Source organism: Falco biarmicus, chromosome 5 (genome assembly GCF_023638135.1).
Source record: "Falco biarmicus isolate bFalBia1 chromosome 5, bFalBia1.pri, whole genome shotgun sequence".
NCBI lineage: Eukaryota > Metazoa > Chordata > Aves > Falconiformes > Falconidae > Falco > Falco biarmicus.
The window spans coordinates 59,620,279-59,640,335 of NC_079292.1; the positions used below are offsets into that span (position 1 = coordinate 59,620,279).

At 43.8% G+C, this 20,057-nt stretch overlaps 2 protein-coding genes across 3 annotated transcripts in view; one reads left to right on the top strand and one right to left on the bottom strand.

Annotated features, from left to right (window-relative positions):
* Positions 1–215: 215 nt before the first annotated feature.
* On the bottom strand, positions 216–19,718 carry LOC130150151 (basic proline-rich protein-like). The gene is made up of 7 exons (XM_056340803.1): positions 19,572–19,718; positions 17,974–19,139; positions 14,362–14,401; positions 13,626–13,731; positions 10,207–10,286; positions 5,138–6,754; positions 216–492 (listed from the first exon to the last, which is right to left on the bottom strand). Exons 1-4 carry the CDS (start codon positions 19,716–19,718, stop codon positions 13,687–13,689), a joined length of 1,398 nt encoding a protein of 465 aa, XP_056196778.1. The 3' UTR covers positions 216–492; positions 5,138–6,754; positions 10,207–10,286; positions 13,626–13,686.
* Positions 18,281–20,057, top strand: part of LARGE1 (LARGE xylosyl- and glucuronyltransferase 1) — a 287,256-nt gene continuing 285,479 nt past the window's right edge. For both annotated transcript variants that reach the window (XR_008822038.1, XM_056340051.1), the window contains exon 1: positions 18,281–19,250. The gene's annotated coding sequence lies outside the window, so the exon portion shown is untranslated. The remainder of the gene's footprint in view (positions 19,251–20,057) is intronic.

The window sequence follows — 20,057 nt, forward strand, 5'->3', positions numbered from 1 at the left end:
GAAATAGTTTATGCAGTTAATATTACACTTCCTTTTTATGCCTCCATACACTAGGAAAGGATTTTGTAGTGGAACAAACTGTCTCTCGTAATGGGTAAATCTAGTGTTTAATTAAGCTACCAATAGGATGATGCTCATCAGCACTTTTAAAATATCCCAGACTCCACACCTTTGGGAATATCACTTTTACAGTCAGACAAGAAAATACACAAAACTTAAGATTTGGATGGGAGCTTTATTCTCTCTTCTATTTCCATAACTACCATTAAAGCCTTTCCTCCTGGACAAGGCAGAACAAATACCTTCAGCGCAGAATGTGCCGAAGTTCAGTGAAATGGCAGAATTATCTAATGGCTAATTTAGGGATACACATAACCAGAGCAAAGAGGTGACAGTTCTTTATACCAGCTGAAGTTGCATTTCCTGAATTCCTTTTCAGAAGCACGGCATGTGTCTTTGATCACAGCACATCACTCCTCTGAATCTCTGATTCTGTTGGGGCAATGATCTGTCAGACATCTGACATTTTCAAGCACAGAAGAAAAGCACCTTGTTGCTAGTATTGCAAGTATTAAACACATTTTGAGAACATAGGCTCGATATTGTATGTATGCAGATATTGTAAGGTATGCACGTGTACTCAGAGAATTTACTGATCTTGAGGTGCAGTTTCTTGGTTTTCAGAGAGTACATTTACAAGGAGTATCTGGTATCTTGAATAGGAATCTCTCTTCTTGTAGGTTAGCAGCAGCTTTCTCTTTCAGTTCATGTTATTCAACATGCATTAAAAAAAAACCAAAACAACCCACACCCAAAACCACAACCCAAACCGAATATCTAAAGAAGTCATCTCTGCTTTGTTGTGAAACAATCTCCTTCGACATTTGTAACATGTAAATCTTGTCATTAAGAAACCTCCTGACACATACTTTGACATATGTATGACACTTACCGAAGGTGATCGCACAAGTAGTCACAGCCTCATCCACTGTTCTGCTGAGCAGGCTCTCTAAGCACAGCATATGATCTTGTGCTCTTTCCCTAATTCCTGGGTTAATTCATTAAAACAGGAAAGGGAAAAGTTTGCTGCCTAAAATCTTATTTTAGTTAAATAATGCATTTAGGAAAAAAATATTTAGTTTTATTCTCTTATGAATGGACGATTTCTCCCACTTAGTGAGACCTGTTGTCTCAGAGCATGAGTGGCAGGATTTCACACAGGCATACCTATGCTAGCTTTGGACTCTACCTCTTTAACACCCATGGCAGGGCAGAACTCAGCCCAGAATAAATACTTCAGCACGTGGTATCTCAGGCCAGTTTTACTGTCTGCTCTAAACTTGGCACTGCTATTGCTATGCTGATAGAAATTTCAATGGCTCGGTACGAGCTGTAGTTTGAGCTATGACAATGGTTTTGTAAACCTTAATTTTTATTTTTTCTCAAAACTTGTCCTTATCCAGATACTTAGTTTTTCTTGATCAGGTTTTTATTTAATTATCCCCCCCCTCCTTTTAATATTGGGGCAGAAACAGAGCACAATTGCACTACAAACCCATATGATGTATCTTCTAGAAGAGTGTATCCTGTAATTGTTGGTGCCACTGCATCTTAGTGATTTCCTACCCAAGTCTATTAGTCCTCAGTGACGCTGCTGGGGAAGAAGCCCCAGAAGAGGGTGGCACAGAGTAGTAATCAGGGAGGACAGACCAAGGGGGGCTGCTTGGGCAGTGAGGTAGCTCTCTTATTCTTCTACTGTACCTGCTAAGATAATTCCAGGAAACGAATTCCTTTGGCACAGATAGTAACCTCCCAAATCCCAAGAGAACACACACAGAAGCTGCTCCACAGCACCCTGTGCTTGCCAACCCTGAGAAATGTGTGATGGGATACGGGATCATGAGTCCAGAGTGAGAAACGGCAAGGATGCATCATTCATTACCACCACCCACAGCATGCCTGCAGATGTGGGACCTGAGAACAGAGTGCTAGCGTGGAGAATGTCAGGATGCAGAAGCGTGGTAGGCTGCTGTATGTTGGCAAGCGCAAGATTACCTAACCCATGGTTAGCATGCAGTGTGGGCAGGTTTTATTAGCAAAGTTCAGATCATGATGTGCTAATTAAAGAAGAGGTTGTCCTAGTTGCTAAGGAAATGAATGCTTTCTGTATTGCTGCTTCTACCCCAACAAAGCATGTTCTCAGCTGTCCCTCCGGCTGCGTTTGCCAGAAAGGGGGGTCAGGGCTTGATATTGTTGCTTCTGTGATTATAGCGCTCCTGTGAGCTGATTTTGAAGTCAAGAGTCACAGGTGAAAGGGATGTCAGGGAAAAGTGGTTTAAAACACTCCTTTATTAGGTACCTGTCTAGTGACAAAACTAGTGGGTTTAGGGTATATTGTTTTGGTTTTTAAGCTCAGTTCTGCTTCTTTTGGGAAAGATGCAGTCCAGCCTAGGAGATTTGAATGCTTTAAAATTGGTCTAACTGTCAGCTCTTCTGTAGGGCAGAGGCTGAGTGTTGGAGCCAGTCCTAGAATGAAGGAAGTGTAATGGTTTGAATTTTTCATTAGTAAAGAAGCTGGCTACCACCAGACAGGCATCTTGCTTAGCTTGGTCTCATGAGAAAGCATTCTCTGATTCATTATTCCTCTACCATAATACATACTGTGCATAGGCAGCTGCTAGAAACATAAGGATGCATCATCAACAGGACTGAAAACTACATATGGTGAAGTTAATGTGTAAGTGAAAAACTGTCTTCATGAGGTGGTCCATTGCTGGCTGCTGGTCCCACAGCAACTCTGTCATCCTTCATTCTCAGTGTGAGATTTACATCAGTTCCAGCTTGAAACTTAAATGATTGTGTACAGCATCTTCAAAGCATCTTTTTTTATTTTTTCTTTCCCCTCTGCATCCTCCATGGAAATCCTGTCACCAGCACTACAAGACTTTCTCCTCTGTCACTCTCTGGGGCAATGGCTGGCTGGCTGTAACTTGGTCTCTGAGATCCCAGAGACATGAACCTCCTGTGTCACAGAGATGGGCAACAATAATAAAATTCTCATTAAGATTAAATTGTCTCTGTCTTTAGGAGACAATAGAGCTCTGCATTAACCTTCAGTTTCCAGTATGCTGGACCACTGTATTTTTTTTTTTTCATATACTTTTATTTCCTGAAGTAATATTCCTCTAGCTGTCTATTATTCTGGAACAACATTTCCTTTACTTCATCTGCTCCTCTCCTACCTCAATGCAGACGTTGCAGCATCTGGCATCACCCCTCCCTACCAGCTGGTTTGTTGCTGCATTCTTCAAGGATTAAGTTGCCATTTTCCAAAGACCCTTGAAGTCACAGTTCCACTTCTTACTTTCTGTCTCTGAGGACTCTAAGCCCAACGTGACATTTATTTCTCTCTTAAAAATGCTCCCTCTGCAATTTTATCATCAGGTCTAATTTTGCATTGCAAATTCTCCAATATCCTTTTGCTAATTAAAATGTTTCATCTGCATTGCATTCTGCAGAAAGGGGCTGTGAAACCCTCATAACACAAAAGTCTTCAGCTGAACTTCAAATTGGACTTGACAAATGAGCAGGAACCTCTTGTTGCCCCAGACTCATAGGAGACTGGAACCTGCCAGAGTCTCCTGCTGCCTGCTGGAGGCAGATGCGGACTGTTAGATTTTGAATATTTGGGAGAAAGTTCTCAGAGAAGGAAAGCTCCAGCAACAGCTAAGCCTAAGTTCTTGCTCTGAGTTCCTTTGCTTCGGTGTTTTGGTTGTTGACGTGGTTGGGTTTTTTTCCGAACAATCTTTCTGTTAATAAAGCTGGAAGCAGAAAGGATGAGACCTTGGTGCTATGACAAAGGCAGCATTTTCATTTGCATTTTGGTGGGGGCTTCATCAGTTTACAGGGAGGGACAAAAGCAGCTGCAAATATTCTCAGTGTCTGTGGTGTGAAGAATTGTGAGTGCCCATGTGGGAGAAACATTTGCCACGATTACATATTATTAGTCTCAGTGGTTCATGTTCATCATAAGTTCATCCTGTCTTGACACAGTTTTAGTCTGTGATGAAGCCTAGTGCTTCTGTCCTTGCCAAATTAACAGCAGACAAAGATAAACAGACACCTCTAGAGACTTTTGCTGCATATAAAATGTACCAACCATTTTAAAATCTCTTGGAACAATCTGCTTGGATAAGATGCTAATGCATTATTGGAGATGCTGACATTCAGTAGAGGAATTTACTTTCAGCATGATCCATATTGGGTAGCAAAAAGGAGCAGGAGTCCTTGAAAAGATGCAAAGAATTCTTGAAAGATTAGGGATTGTTCTCTACACTGTACTTATAAATCAAATATATCAATTCTTGCTTAAATTCTCACGTCATTTATACTCAGAGTGGATATTCACAAAACGCTCTTTTTTATAAGAGATCAGATCAGGGATAGGCTCAGCCTTTTTGTCTTAACTTTTGCTTTGGTGTGTAACATTTGGCGACTAACTGACTACCCTCTTTAGTGCACAAGCTCAGAGTGGGCAAGAGCCAACATAGCTGTTTTGTCATTTCTATTTAACCTCTATAGGATTATCATTATTTTACTCATTAATGTTCCACTGCCTGTCATCACATTCACTGGTCTCTCTATTCAAGTTGGTTACTGATGAGACAGTTGGGGTCAATAGTTAATTACTTGTCAAATTAATCACTACTTCCACTTGTGAGACACATCTTTAGTAGTATAGAATGTGTACTCTATTTCCAGGGAGGAGATTACAAAAGTAACTAAAGGTATTTTGAATGTTCCACAAATTGGATGAGATTTGTTGAGTTAGCCAGTGCATGGGGAAATCCTGTGGGCTGTGATTGAGGTATTTTTAGTCTTCCCAGGTTCTTCTCTACAATTTTCTCCCAAATATCATTTTAATTACTTCCTTCAGTTTTCTGAAAGAGTAGTCGCTTTTTCCTTCATCCTTTGCATTTATTTTTGCATAGGTCTCTGGCTCCATTGTCCACCTCCACCTTTTCTTTCACCATGCTGCAATTTCATCTCCCTGCCTTACCCTTCTCAACCCCCACTCCCATTCCCCCCCCCCCCCCCCCCCCCCCCCATGCGTTAATGATTATTTTTATATACTCACTTTTGGGGACTTGTCTTCAAAGACCATCTTCTTGCTTAGACACTCCAAACCTCCTCTGGAGGCCAGTTATCTGTCAGTGTTCCTAATCCCCCACCAACCTCTGCCTACTTATGGCTGGAACATTGGCTTCTTGTCATAGCTATAGAGGAAGGAGCAACAGTGACTCTTTTACTGTTGGCAGCAGTCCTTTCCCTCCATGTGTGCCTTCTTGTCTAGCATTACCCATCAGTTCTAGACAACCCATGAAAAAGTCATCAGACTGGCAATCTCATGCTTTCCAGCATGCCATTACCACCATCATCTTAGGAGTCAAGTCCTTAGATACCAAGGATACCAAAAGCGTATTAAGATCATGTAATGTTCTAATCAGGCTGTGTCTTTTAGCTAAAGGAAAAGATACTCTTATGGGCATTCCCTACACTTTTTATAGAATAGCAGTGTACAAAAAGGTTGCTGATTTTTAGTGCATACTGAATATATGAGCATTTAAAGGTATATATTCCCAGATGAGAACCAGCACTAACAATGAGTTAAAGCTTTTAGACTGTAAATCCCAGCAACACAAGCCATAAAGGGGGAAACAAACCCCAAAACCAAGAAATAAGCAGCAAAGTGCTTCAGTGCTTTGCCTGCACTCCTGTTCCTTATTCTGGCTACCTTTTATTCCCTCCCATTGCCCAGATGTTTCCAATTGCACCCATGAATTACTGTTTTAATAAATCAAGTGAATCTGAAAACATGAACTGAATAGATCACAATTTTAGAAAAGAGGTTCTTTTAACTGCAGAAGTGCAGGTTAGGTTGATTTCTTTTTTCTCCTTTGAAGAGAACACGTGTCAAACAAAAACTAGTTCTGTATCACATACAGATTACTACTTATTTCCCAAAGCAATGTTTTCATAACACCAGCAGTAGATTACACCTAACTAGTTCTTCTTTACTCCTGCATCTTTTGGTTCTCTCTGAAACAATTACTTACGTGATAATTAAGTCAGATTATTTAATTTTTTTTTTCAAATAAAGGGACTGGTAAGTGTAGGGGAACAGAGCAAATTCCTGCCAAAATTAGTGGAGAGATTCAGTACTTGATGAGACATACAAGCATTTTTAGTGGAGACCCTGCAATTCTAGGAGGGGATTCTGCATCACTCATTCACCAAGTCTCACAGTTCAGAACACAATCAGACCCTTATTTTGTGTGTATGTGAACACGAGATAAGGTTTTAAAGAATTTATGGATGTCTCTGCCTGGGAGGGAGGGTTGTTTTGACTGTTGCTTTTAGAAAGGTGGTGAGTTTAGTTGTATGGAATGTGAATAGCACTGTATGAAATTACTTCTCTCTTACCCAGAACTACTAAGAGTAATACCTTTAGGTAGTATTTCTTGATAGAGAAAAATGTAGCAAGCTTTTTCTAGAATTTTTTTTTTTTTAAAAAGCATTTAAGTGTACACGTATATGTAGCAAACCTACCCAACAGTCTCTAATAATGACAAATGGTTCATGCACATTTTATTTTCACTCGCCTTCTGTTTGCGTTTTGTCCCAGATTGGGTCACATTCCACCATTCCAAATCTCTTCAGAAGCTGCCTTTTTTGTTTGCTTGTTTGATAAAACCTACAGAAGAGGTGAACAGGACACACCGATTTTTATAATTAAATCAGAGGGCATTTCTGGTATACATGTAAGCCCCCGTCCTGCAAAGCACAGCCATCTGAACCCTTCTTACAACATATGCAAAATGTGATGTTTCTGTCTCAAAGCAGAGGGACCATGGATGGGGCTGCTATTCCTGTGGGAAAGGAACTGGAGGGAGGCAGGTTATAGACCATGCGGACAGTGTCCACCTCCAGCAACTCTGAGAGGGTGGGTGCCATGTTTTTGGACACAGCACTGCTGGAGAGGCCTCTGAAACCCAGCAGTGGACATCTCACCAGGCATCCTGCCTGTTCTCCGGGTGGTGACAGCTGCAGTCACAGCAGTCAGCCTGGTTTTCCACAGCCCTGGCATAGACAAAGCAGCCTGCTGAACCACAGTTTACCTGGTCCACACCTGGGGGTAGTCTGCTGAAAAGGCTTACATATTCCTACGAAAGTTGCCTTGATTTCTCCAGGAAAACTGGCAACATGCAGTATTTTGCATGTCTGTATAGCTTTTTCAGAGTTGTGGTCTCAGCAGCCATAATCTTTGGTAATTCACTGAGGCTAGAGATGGGATCTTCAGTCTTGCCCCAAATTGCCTCAGACCTCCACTAAGTCATAGCACTTGCAAGTAGCTCTGGAAAATTTCTGAGCTCCTGCAGCTTGACATCACAAAACCATGTAAATAAAAAGAACCTACTTGAGATAATTTGCAGTGACTGCTAAAATTCACTTGTAATTTCCTCTCCCTCTGAGTCCTGTTCATTTGGACTCACGTTACACAGCATGTTCAGAAACCTATCTAATTTCCATTTGTTTGGGGCGTAGTTTGTAACATGCATGCCAATTAGAAGCTATGTAATTTTTCTCATTAACTAGTCAAAAAGACATTTGTGCCCGCATTTCCTCCAGTTGCATTCCAGCCTGCTGTACTGATGTGTTCATTTCACCTAAACTTTATAAGTGCCTGATGCGACTCTTTGGTTCCTTCCTCTTTACTCACTGCACCCTCCCAGTCCACGCTGCAGTGTGGTGTGTGGTTTGCTTTGACAGGTTTAAAGACCCAGTGTACTGCTGATGTGGTTCATCAGGAACTAATGTCCAGGTCTCAGGAAAGCAATAGGTTTGAGCAGCAGTACTGCAGGCAGAGCTGTTAACATCCGTAGTAGCTACAGGAAGAGGCTAAGGAATGAAGCACACACTCTACCCATCTGCAGAAGGGTTTGCTCTTCTGCCCAGCTTAGCTTTGTCAGGCTGACAACATTGTGCAAGGTCCCCAGGCAACTGCGGCGATTGTTTGCCCTCAAGTAGCACTGAGAGTCATTTGGGATTTTGACAGTCAAGTTGGCAACCTGGTGTTGAAGAATGGATCCTTCAGAAATATGGTAAAGTTTCAGCACTGTCTGATGACATCTGCCAGCTGAAGATTTGGTGCTTAGTACCAAGAAGACAGATGAAATTTTGAAAACTGAAGATGGAAACTTCTTTTTTCTCTTTTCGTGAGAGGAGTAGGTGTGAATTTAAACTGGTGGGGACAGGATATTTTTAGTATTGTATTTCTTAGTAAGTTCTATTAACTACTCATCCTCCTGTATTTACTCTTCCCACTTCATCCATATCTTTCTGTCCCTGGTGAAATTACACACACCTAATGGAAGCATGCATATTGCTTTCAGATTCCTCGATTTAGCAGCCAGCTAAGAAACTGACACATTGTTTTGAGATAACCATCTTCAGTCTCCAGAGAAAGGCTGATGCCCTAGGGTCTGCAAACATTCCCTTTTGGATTTTAAACTTTTGTTTACAAAAGTAAGGGGGGAAGAAGGTATCAAAAAAGAAAAGGTATCTATATGTTTGCATCAAAATTGGCAAGCTCAGAGTTGTGGGGCTACTGACCTTTTTGTGTAATCCTGTCATTTAAGGGATGTTAATCAGCCCAATGTTAAGATTCTAGGGTAGAAAGTGTCACTTTCTCACTGGACTTGGTGCAGAATGGCACAACTACCATGTGGACAGGCTGGAGACTTGGTGTACTGAAATTTTCTTCAAAGAATGCCTTTAAAGTAGCATGTTAAGCATATTAGAGATGTACACTATGCTGAAATTCCATTGCACTGCATATCTGAGGCATATTTGTGAAGTCGCAAGCTCTCTGGCCAACCCCAAACATTTTGTGACAATTGGCTTCAAGTATGTCCTTCTTCTGAGGCTATTCTTTGCAGCAAAGGAAAGTGAAAATTAGTGTTTTCTAAAAAGCTACCTCCTTTCCTAGCAGAAGGAACACTGGTCTAGAAAACTGATTGGAACATAATTTTAATTCAGCTGGGGTAATTCCTCTTTCAAATCAGCTTTCTAATGTCTTAAGAGAGTATGCTCTGCTTGTGCCTCTGCTGGATTTGACATTTTGTCACCTGAAGTTAGTTACGTGGACATTCTGCTGCAAGTTACTGCAGGAAGGGCAGGCCACAACTTTTGTTCTTCTGAGTTTAAATCTGCTCAACAGTAGCGAGAGAGATTAACGAAAGAATCACTGTGTGTACCTGATTACTAGTATATAAAACAATTGATCTACTGAGATAATGGGGCACACAGATAGAAATCAAGCAATGATAACTGTGTCTTCTAGCACCCAATTTGTCATGCAGGTGTCACTTGCATCCAAGTTTTTACCATATGTATACTGGTGGATAGGATTTTCTTCCTGTTCATGCCATGTTATACTGATGCTGTCAAAATATTCTTCAAAAAACCGTAATTCATTAGTCCCAGTTTCTTCAAAAATGCTCAGAAGCAAGAATACCTGTTAGGAGTATTATGTCAGGGAGCAACCCCTAAATCTGATGGCAGAATCTAGATATAAATGGTTTGGGGTGTCATAACATTCTGAGACCTTCAAAGGCATAAAAGACATCTAGGTGTCTGACACTATTTGTGCCTATTAGGTTTTTCTATAAATGTCATCACTGGAAAGAAACCAGGGAAAAAAGCTTCCTGTTCATATAGGCACTTGTGAGCAGTGCAATCAGTACGAGCTTGAAACAACAAAAAATTCATTAAGACTTCATCTTCTCCATTCTTCTTCTGTAATATCCAGCCTTACACACAAAAACTACATTAACAGAACATCACTGTGGTTGCAAATTCAAGTACACAAAGTTAGAAAATGACAACTAAATTCTCATGCAAACAGAATCTGATACCCCTTCTTTTCAGATTATGATACAATTCCAAGTTACATGATCACAGAATGATTTTATTTGATGTGCAAAAAGGTCAGGTGCAGACTTCAGGGCACTCTTTAGTATCCTCATCTCTCTTAGCAACCTCTGATTTCTTCATACAGACAATCCGGGTATCCACCTTGTATTCCAACCCCCTATCAAACCTCTTTTGTTCTCTTTCTGTCTCCTGTGGAAGAAATAAACTCACCATTGTTAATTTCACAGTATCCATCGCTACTTGGGCTTGAGTAGAGAGGTAACCAGCTTAGAAAAAACTCAGTTTTGCTCCTGCAGTGGTGGATAGAAAAGAAGAAGAAGAAAATTTAAAAAAACCCACAACTGCTGTCAGGGATCAGCATACGCAAAGCTTGGTAACAATTCAAAGGAGAGTGAGCTTTCTCAGTTGCTGTGTTAGACTAGTCAAGGAAGAAGAAGAGGTCTGAGCTCACTTTATGGGTGTACATTCTCGAAGGCTGCAGCTCTTCCCTTTTATCAATTCTCTACTAAGCATATATGAATTTTTAAAGGCTTACATAAGTAAAATCCTTTTTTTTTTTTTTTTTTTTTTTAATGCTTACACATTGGTAGCATTGTTCCCCAGGAGAATTCTGAGAGGATTTTGAGGCTCCAATTGCTGATGACCCAGTAATATGTGGCCTACCTCTCAAACTTATCATAGATTATGCTGCAGAAAGACGACTTGCAGTTAGTCCTCCCTTTCAATGAGCTAACTGATAAAGACAGGGTACAACTCCTATATTACAGCCTATTAATTGCCATAGCAAAGCTACCACTATTTGGCATGAAGCCCATTCTCAAGAAGTGGTATCTTTTTCACCTTGGTCTGGGAGAAGGTAAGGAAATACAGTACCTCCTGCTGCTGATCACTTGGTTGGCTGCATCTATTTTCTGATTGGTTATGCTGAGTAGAAGAAGGTGGGAAAAAGTTTCAAATAACCATTGGCATCAAGCCTGGTACTGGAAAAATCTCTACAGCTTTTCCCTCTCATTGGAACTACTGTAATATCAAGCTGGCATAGAAAACAGTAAGACAGCACACTTGAAAATATTGTCAGCATGGGCAAAGGGCACCATGTCAGTATAATTTCCGATTCCAGCACTGAGATCTTTTATGTTGGTTGGACAAGTGATGTTTAAAATATTTTTCCCTCTCCATAGATGAAATTCTTTTACCTGACTTACACGCATGCTGATTTCATTGGAAACTGTGCTTGGTCTGGTCATTTCCTTTAGGTGCTGCAGGAACTGAATTCTGATGTCATTCATGATAGCAAAAGCTTATTCCTTTCCTCAGTTACACAATCTGATACAGACTGCAATTTTAGAATAAGTAGCCATGCCAGCAATGGCGTGGCTGCCAAGCTCAGAAATGCAAGTACCCACACAGAATGTAAAGAATCTATTGTATTGGTTGAGGTTTTTTGTATTTGTTGCTGGATTACTTCAGTGTCACCTTCAGACTTGAAGGACTGTCCTTTTTCTGGGTACGGCCTTGTCTGCTTGGCCTCTAGTATGTCTGACAGCTTTAGTTTCACCTAAGAATCAATGGAAAAAAACGCTACTGGGTCAAGATAGTCTAAATCACAGAATATTGAAGCGTTAAAGTACTTCTCTGAAAAAGAGGTGTTTCATGTTGACAGGTTCATTGGCACTAGTATTGGTCTTGCCTTGTTGCTTGACCTTAGCATCAACTTCCCTGTAACTGCCGTTGAGACAGACCGAGGAAGATTATCTTTTTGTTACTGACAGTTTCACAGCTGAGATAGGGTGACCTTTCCTACTCTTTTGCCAACATAGCAAGTCCAGATCATAGCTCACAACTTCTCAAATGCCAGCAAGAACACAGAAACTTTCTTTAGCATTGACAGTCTTGGCCAGATTTCTGGGTGCAGCTCACAGTCACATCTCAGCCCTGGCAAAGGCACAATTTAGTTTACTCACAGTATGCTTCTGAGATACACAACCACTTGTGGTCACTAAATGAGTTCGTGTTTACATGCTTGGCTGTTCACACTGTGGTCCCTGTTTACATTGAGAAGCATGTACATATATTTCCATTGTGCTTTTGTCTGACAAGGACACGAAAGTGGACTTTCTTCTGTCAAAATTTTTAAACTGCCAGAAAATATTCATATTGGGCAGTCTTATTGTTGTGATGACCAAAAAGCAAATAAGCCTGAGTCATTAGATGGGATCTGGATTTTATTTTACCCTCCCTTCATTGGACAGTAGCAGCTATAATGCATTTCTGCTTTCTGGAGAAATCCTTTAGGATATGCTTAAAAGAACAGACCTCATTGGGAAAAAATATGGAAGTTCAAGGATCTGACTGATGATTACAGTAATTTATTTTTGACCAAAAATATTCCTACTCACTCATCAGGTAGTGATTCTTACAAGTAAGTTTGGGGTACTTTCCTTCCCCACAGTGCCTATTTTTTAATTCAGGTATTTTTAAATACAGATTCTAAAGGCCTGACCATTGATACAAAACTTAAAATTATATTAACAAGTCTTGATACTGTGAACTTGTAAAAGGATCTATGTTTTTATGATTCATCTCTCTGTTTTTGTTTACATTTCATATTTACTCTTAGTCCTGTATATATTTTCTTGGTCAGACTTAACAACAGCTTTAATATAAAATCAGCAAAAATGTGATGAAAGCCAGACGGGTTACTACTGACACTCTGGCTGCCTAAGGAAGCAATCCAAGCTTTCACGTGGCACCTTCCAAACATGCCTAACCCTCAGAGTTAGGGACATCGGAGGTGACAGATGATGCTGGCCATAAAGGACATTGCCTGGATCGCATGGGATTTGATGGACATCTTAACAGTGTTTACTTCATCATTGTTAGGCTTACTATTGTTGGTTGCCTGATGAGGCTATTTGACTGTGGAAATAACTCATTTGTCACAGGTATTCTCCCAGTTCACATAACAGGCAGTTATTCCTACTTTCTGGCAGCAATGCTGTCAATTACTGAATGAGCCTTCCCACTCTCTTAAAGAAGACACAATTCTTCAACTACTGTAAGGCCAGTTTTCCTTCTAATTAGCATCCTGGCTCCAGGGAGGCCTGTATTGGTAACACTTTCAGAAGTTAATGAAGCTATTCTGAAAACAATTAAACCTTCCCTGTATAAGACAGGTGCTTCTAATTGGAAAGAAAAGGTCTTGTTTTGACCAGGTAGTGTATCCTCTTTTTCACCAGTGAAAGTTGTCCTTAGATGAATTAAAATTTAAATGTGTAAGGCTAAGAGAAGCGATAACATCTTGTGCTTTAATACTTCTAGAAAGCATAGCAGATATTAATTATACAGGTCTATAATTCATTTAAGGCTTTTCACAGTCTTATTTAGTGCTCATGCTGCATGGCAGCAAATGGAGAATTGTAACAAAAGAAACAGAGTAACAAGAGAGAGACACTATATCCACTGTTTCTTTGGGAGTGAGGTGAAGCAGTCAAATAGAAACAATTACTAAAAAAAAGAGCTTCATAAAAGTGTGTGTGTATATGTACATATGTGTACATACATTTTTCCAGAATACAGATTGGGACATAAAGGAAATAAGTGCAGTTGCCTCACTGACTTCAACATACCTTCATTTGGTCTTAAAAATACCTGGGTCAATTTCACCTTCATAGATAGTAAGGTTTAAAATTACTTAAAAGTTTGTCCAATGTTGCTTTTCTTTGCCAGAAGATTCTGTAAAGAGATTGATACATGTTAATACAGAATAGATATACTACTGTACATTATCCATAATTTCACTGCAAACAGCATAGGTGTGAAGACTCCTTTTTAAAAAAAAAAAAAGAAACTTCAAACACAGCACTTGTTTCTTTTTTAGGATTGCCATACTGAGAGCTCTGGAAACATTGGCATTGACTTCATGTGGCGTACGAAACAAAGTCTTTTCTGAGTTATACATGTGATATTAGCAAAATAGTAATCAACTATTACTATAAATAGAAATACAGGATTGACTTAACCATGGTAGGTCCAAACTTAAAGAAGTACTATCAACCTGCAATCAGATTAGCTTGACAAAGTTAAAGTTGCACCATATTTATTCTGCATATCTTCACTAGTTTTTATGGTTTTAAAAGCACTATTCCTTAAAAAAGACTGACCAACCAACCAACCAACAAAAAAACCCCCAACTATTCTCTAAATGACTGAGTCATAACAAATGGAAAGTAATTATTGGCAGCAATGAAAAAAATCCACAAAAAGTTCTGTCAAGAGATATAAAGTAAAAAAAATAAATGAAAATACCCTTCAAGTTTTCTTTGATATAGGGCATAATATTAATACTGTAGTATGGATGTTTACCTTTTTGTGTCCAGAAGTACGACTGAATTCTGGGAGAAACCTAAACGAAAATCAAAATAAGTTAATGCAGAAGAATCAGTTTATTGTCTGAAATCTATTTCGGTATAAAAGAGAAATAATTTATGTTTTAACAACTCAATTTCCTTTGCATTCTGAAAGTTTTGGGCTTTCAAAATGCTTTCTAGTTATTTAAAGGCATTCAGTCTTTATTTTTTCCCCAGTTCCTAATATCTGGATTGTCCTCTGACTTTCTTGGGTTTTGTTGATTTTTCTTTTTTCTGTTACATGCACAGGAAAATTGCCATTACATTTTAATTTACCGCCCATTGTGGACAGCATATGTAACAGAGCTTCCATTTTACACTCAAGAACTGGGAACTTATTTTTCTGGAGCACATTAAATTTCACTTACTTCTTTTCTGAAAGCCTTTTCCTACTACAAATGCTGTTAGGCAGCCTGTTCTGCAGTAGTCCTGCATGTACTACAGTGGCAGATGATAACAAGAATCTCAAGGGTTAGGACTCGCTCCAGACTTTTGGTCTTGCTCTTCAAGCTCTGATAACAGTTGTGCAATCTAGCATCTAGAAGTTAAGAGTGGCAATTTATAAACAAAGACTCACAACTTTCTGTGTTGAAGTGGATCAGTTAACACAATCCAGCCAGCCGGCTAAATTAGATTTGAATTTCTGTTCCCCATGAGAACACCTTGAATGGTTGATTTTATGAAAAGTAGCTATTTCATCAACTCCACACAAAAGCAGGTCATGGAGAATTCAGCTTTGCTCATGTATATCCCATGTGTTGGGTGTGACACAGAAGCATCAGCCTCACTACTATTTAAAATGGTGATTAAGCACAGGAGTGCATGTGGAGGAATGGGGACAGAACACCTTCCTGGAATTCAATAATGTTTTAGCTTCTTTTGCAGCTGGCACATAATGCTCTATTACAGTAGTAAAGCACTTTTCAGTCATCTCCTGAACAAAGCACTGTCTTTTTCCTCAAAAGACCTCATAGTGGTTGAATTCAGTCAGAACAATGAAGCAACTGTAAGAATGTAAAAAAGGACTTCACTGGTGTTAAATGGGAGATTAACTTCATGCACTTCTATAAGTCTGAATAGTTGTGGGCCTTGTATCTCCCTTACTTGTAGAATGGTTATGTTGGAAATAATTTTGTTCTTTTCATCAAAACCCAGATAATCTGTGCTTGGGGGTCTTCTAAACAGACAATCCTATTTTACTTACTGATCTTCTGGTGTTGTGAATGTACATAACCTGTTTGAAGTTGTGTGCTCTTACACCTTTATCTCTTGTTCCAATAAGGAAAAAACAAGACCAAATACTTGTATGATAATATTACATCAGTACAACTTGATCATGTAACACTACCTCAAAACTGACATATTCCTAATAAAAAAACAGGTCTGGTTTACATTTTTTTTAGTAATAGGACTGTTAAAGCTTTGAGGTTTTCAACTTTATATAACTGTATCTACATTTTTTAAACTATATACTTGGCATTACTATAGGTTTTGATTTTTAGGGTTTTTTTAAAGTGTAAATAAACATCTCACTCCAGAACCCGTGTGGCTTCTGGAGAAATCTTCCTTCTGGCTGAATGAAACCTGAAGTGCAAATATTTGCATGTAATTTCTTCTACCTGTCTTTGGCATAAGGATCCTTCTGCATTGTTTGTTTAGCCTATGTCCAAAGCAATTGCCACTTTTTTCCAAGGACAAAGACTGATGGAGCTATTTCATGATGAATATGAAAAGATTACTTGCTTAAAAACACAGTTTCTGAAAAACTATGTTCATAGGTTGTCATTCCTCCTGTCCCTGTTAGTTTTTGTAACCTAGTTGGTAATCATCCTTGGCTAAAGCCTCTGACAAATGCTGCTCTGGGTTTGGACAACTGTTGTCCATTTTGTGAGTAGGTCACCAACCTGATAGATGCAGAGCAATTTTAAGTAAGACATTTTGTATCAGTATGAAATTTCATCATTTGTCATGTACAGTGGTATATTAGATAATCCCAATAACCCATGCTGCTTTTAAAACCTAAAAATTTTTGTCAGTGCTCTAACAGCAGATAAGAACATTAGGAACCTGCAGAAATAGTTCAATATTTTGTAGGATCAGACAGTTTACTAGTTTTTAAGACATAGCATGAGACTAAAAAATGTGGAACTGCTGATAATTCCAGTAACAGGCAGTAGACAATCTGGTTTTATTAATAATGAAGCTGTATACACAATCTTTTTTCCTCCTCCATACATCCCCAGCAGTTCATTCATTCTGACTGTCACCAAAGCAGTTACAATCCTTCAACAAGTGCAAGAAAACATTATTACATGAAGGCTGATCCTTTAGCTTCACTCAGAATGAATATACTAAGTCACTTCAGTATAGCTCATTTCCGACTTCGATTTGCTCATGAAAATAACTAGCACAATAGAGACCGATCTTCATGTTACTGTAGCTTCCCCAGAAAATCATTCATAATAGAATTAAATTTTTTCACAGATATGCAGAGGGTCTTCCCCCCCCCCCCAAAAAAAAAAAAATGCTTTCCTGGTTGTCATAATATGTTCAAATTTGCAGTTAGTAATGCAGCTATCACTGGCATGTTCAACTTCACGATTTCCTTCAGTTCACCTGATAACCCTTTTGACTGAAGCACCAGCAAGTGGGCGCGGCTGGCAGCAGAGCACTAAGCTCGAAGGACCACTGCCTTCACCGAGCCTGGCAAATACTACCTTGCCATGAACAATCTGTTCCAGAGTTCACAATATTTTGGTATAGCATCCTGCAAAACGTAATTTCTGCCCACAACCAACAAAGCAGCTTCTGAGTAAGTTACAGCATTTAAGCAATTGGTGTAAAAAGAGATATTAGCATCTGTGGTACCTTTTACAGAACAACATTTTTCTCTTGAACTACTCCCCTATAGTTTTGGAAGAAGAAGCATGAAGTGCTGATTACCACTCCTGTTATTTCTACTTCTGATTATTTACATTGTTACTCGAAGCACGTGTATGCCTTCCTCCCTCTCCCATCCCAAGAACGGATCAATGCCGCTTGGAGTGGGACTGGACGAGCATTTGCTCCCCTCTAATTCCTGCCCTCCCCGCACTCCCCCCCGGGCCCGGGGCGCCCCCTCCACCCACACACGCCATTTATCACGCGGTCCTCTCAGGGTGCCAATGTATCGCAACGATCCATTTTACACTGCTAATGAAGCGAAAGAAGACGATGAATAAAAAAACAAACAAACAAACAAAAAAAAAGCGTTCATGTTCGTTCTGTGCCCACGGGGAAAAAAAAAAAAAAGGAAAAAGAAAAAAGCGCATTTATTACTGCACTTTCAGCAGCTACCAGCACGCAGGGAAACAACAGAGGGACACGCTCCGCTGCATTTAAGAGAATCACCGAGTCGTTCGTTTAGGCTGGAAAAGCTGCGGCCGGTGCCCATTTCTGACGCGTCACCGGTGGCACAAAGTTGGGTCTCCCACCGCCGAGCGCCCACGTCCGAGGGCTGCGGGCTCCTCGCACCCCGACGGGCACCCCCGCCTCAGGCGGGCCCGGCCCCTCCCGCCCCCTCACTTACCACAGCGCGGGACGGCGCCTCAGGTGCGGCGCTCGGGACCGCCGTGGAGCGGGGGGGCGGCCGCCGACCGCAGAGCCGGCCCTCCCGGCACAGCCCGCTCCCGCCGGACGGGCTCGCTGCCCCCTCCGCCCGGGCCCAGGTGTAGCGGCCCGGGGCGCCGCGCTGCGCGGGCGGGCGGGCCGCGGTGACGGCCGCTGCTGGTTGGGCGCTCGGCGCCTGTCGCTGGGCGGCGTGTCAGCGGGCTTGGCTCCGCCTCGGCCCGCGCCTCCGCCCGCCCATGCACAGACATGACACAGACACACAGTCACTGCAGCTGCCGCTGAGCCCGGGGCAGAGAGGTGGCGGGCACCTCGCTCCCGGCACCCGCGGAACGGCAGCGGCGGCCGCCCTGGCGCCCGCCTCCGCCTCGGCCCGCTGGGCGCAGCGCCGGGCAGCCTCGGCCCCGAGACCCGCAGGGGGCAGCCTGGCACCGGGCGCCGGAGGGACCCGGCGGGGGAAGGCTGGCAGCGGGGAAGGGGCGGGAGGCAAGGAAGGAAGGAAGCAAGGAAGGAAGGGGAAGGGGGCAGCCTGGCACTCAGGCTCGGAGGCGGCCGCCGGGCACCGGTACAGAGCGAGCTCAGGAGGAGCGCGGCACCCAGCGGCCGCTGAGGCCAGGCCGGCAGCGGTAGCGGCGGCCGTGCCGGAGGGAGCCTCTCTGTGCTCGGCTCCGCGGTGCCGGTGACCTTCCCGGGGCTGCTTGCCGCCCGCCAGGCCGGGGCAGGGCCTCCTCTCCCCGCGGAGAGTGTGCACCAGGCCCCGGGGAGAGGGAGGCGGACAGGAGGCCGGGCCGGAATCCCCCGCCGCCCCCGGGTCCTGCTGGCCGCCGGCGGGGCCTGTGCGCCGCGCGGCTCGCCGCCGGGGAGAGGGGCGGGGGAAGGCGAGCGGGACGGCCGGACGGGGCCGGGCTGCACCTCAGGACAGCGCGAAGCCCGGAGCGGGCAGACCCCGAGGAGAGAGCTGGGCGGAGGAGGAGGCGGCAGCCACCTTGGCGGCGCATCCCGGGAAGAGCGGGGACCTCCCCGCCGCCCTCTTCCTCCCACCGTAAGCAGCTCTTCGTCCCCCGGAGAGTGGAGTCGCCGGTGCCGCCCCGGCTGGGACCTGCCGGCTGACACCTCCGGAGCGCCGGGCTACGGGGACCGAGCTGGAGCTGCCCGCCGGGAGCGGAGGAGCGGGAAGGACCGCTTGCCCGCGCGGAAAGGCGGGCGCTGAGCGCCCGTCCCGGGAGCCCCCCGGGGGAGGTAAGTGCCTCGCCGGGTCGCTGCCGCTTTTAGAGGCGCGGGGCAGAGGAGGGAGAGAAACAATCGGTGAGTGTCTCCCTTCCAGCAGCGCGGGGGAGGGGGCCCGGGTCCGGCAGGGCTGGGCGGCGGGTTCGTCGCCTGGATTTTAATCGCCATCAGATCCGGAGTTGAAGTGCTCGGGCGGAGGCACGCGTGTCGCTGCCCTGGCGCGAAGGGGCACGTCTCCCCGCCGGGGGAGGCTGCCCCGCCTGGCTGCGCTCCGCTCCGCTCCCCTCGTGAGCCCGCACGGGCGCTCGCTGCCCCGGCGCCGCACGCCCCTGCCTGGGGCCGGCTGCGTTCCCGCCCCGCGCGGGGCCCGTCCGTGAGGCGGCGGGGGACGGGGCCGCGTCCCGCCAAGTGCCGCCGGCCGCGCGGAGGAGTCCGGGGGAGCCGGAGGCCGGTGGGTGCTGCCGTGCGGGTGGGAGGCATCGCGCCGCGGGGCGTGAGCCCTGGGCCCGCCCGGCGCGGGGGGCAGCCGGCCCGAGCGGGACCTGCCCGCCGGCTCGGGGCGAGCCTGGAGTTTCGCGGGAACACTGACGGGGAGGGGGGGGGTTCCCCCCCCTCCAGCCTGCCCGGGAAGCTCTCCTGTGGGAAGGCATCTGCTATCACCGCCTGTCTGAGAATTGTGTTACTTAGATCGTTAATCCCTGCTCACCGCGGGGGGGGGGGGGGGGGGGGGGAGGTAGCTACTTGCAGCCCCTGTAGCAGAGGTGAAGTTTGGCGGTGCCTTATGTAACACTGCCCGGAGAGGTTCCCGGCTCTTGCGCT

Excerpts from the sequence above, each read along its gene's own strand:
- LOC130150151 (XM_056340803.1), bottom strand. The coding sequence starts at position 19,718 with ATGCCTCCCACCCGCACGGCAGCACCCACCGGCCTCCGGCTCCCCCGG. Across the intron at positions 19,140-19,571 it reads GGGAACGCAGCCGGCCCCAG|CCCGGCGCTCCGGAGGTGTC; the intron begins GCAGGGGCGTGC and ends CGGTCCCCGTAG. Across the intron at positions 13,732-14,361 it reads GTACTTCTGGACACAAAAAG|AATCTTCTGGCAAAGAAAAG; the intron begins GTAAACATCCAT and ends ATCTCTTTACAG.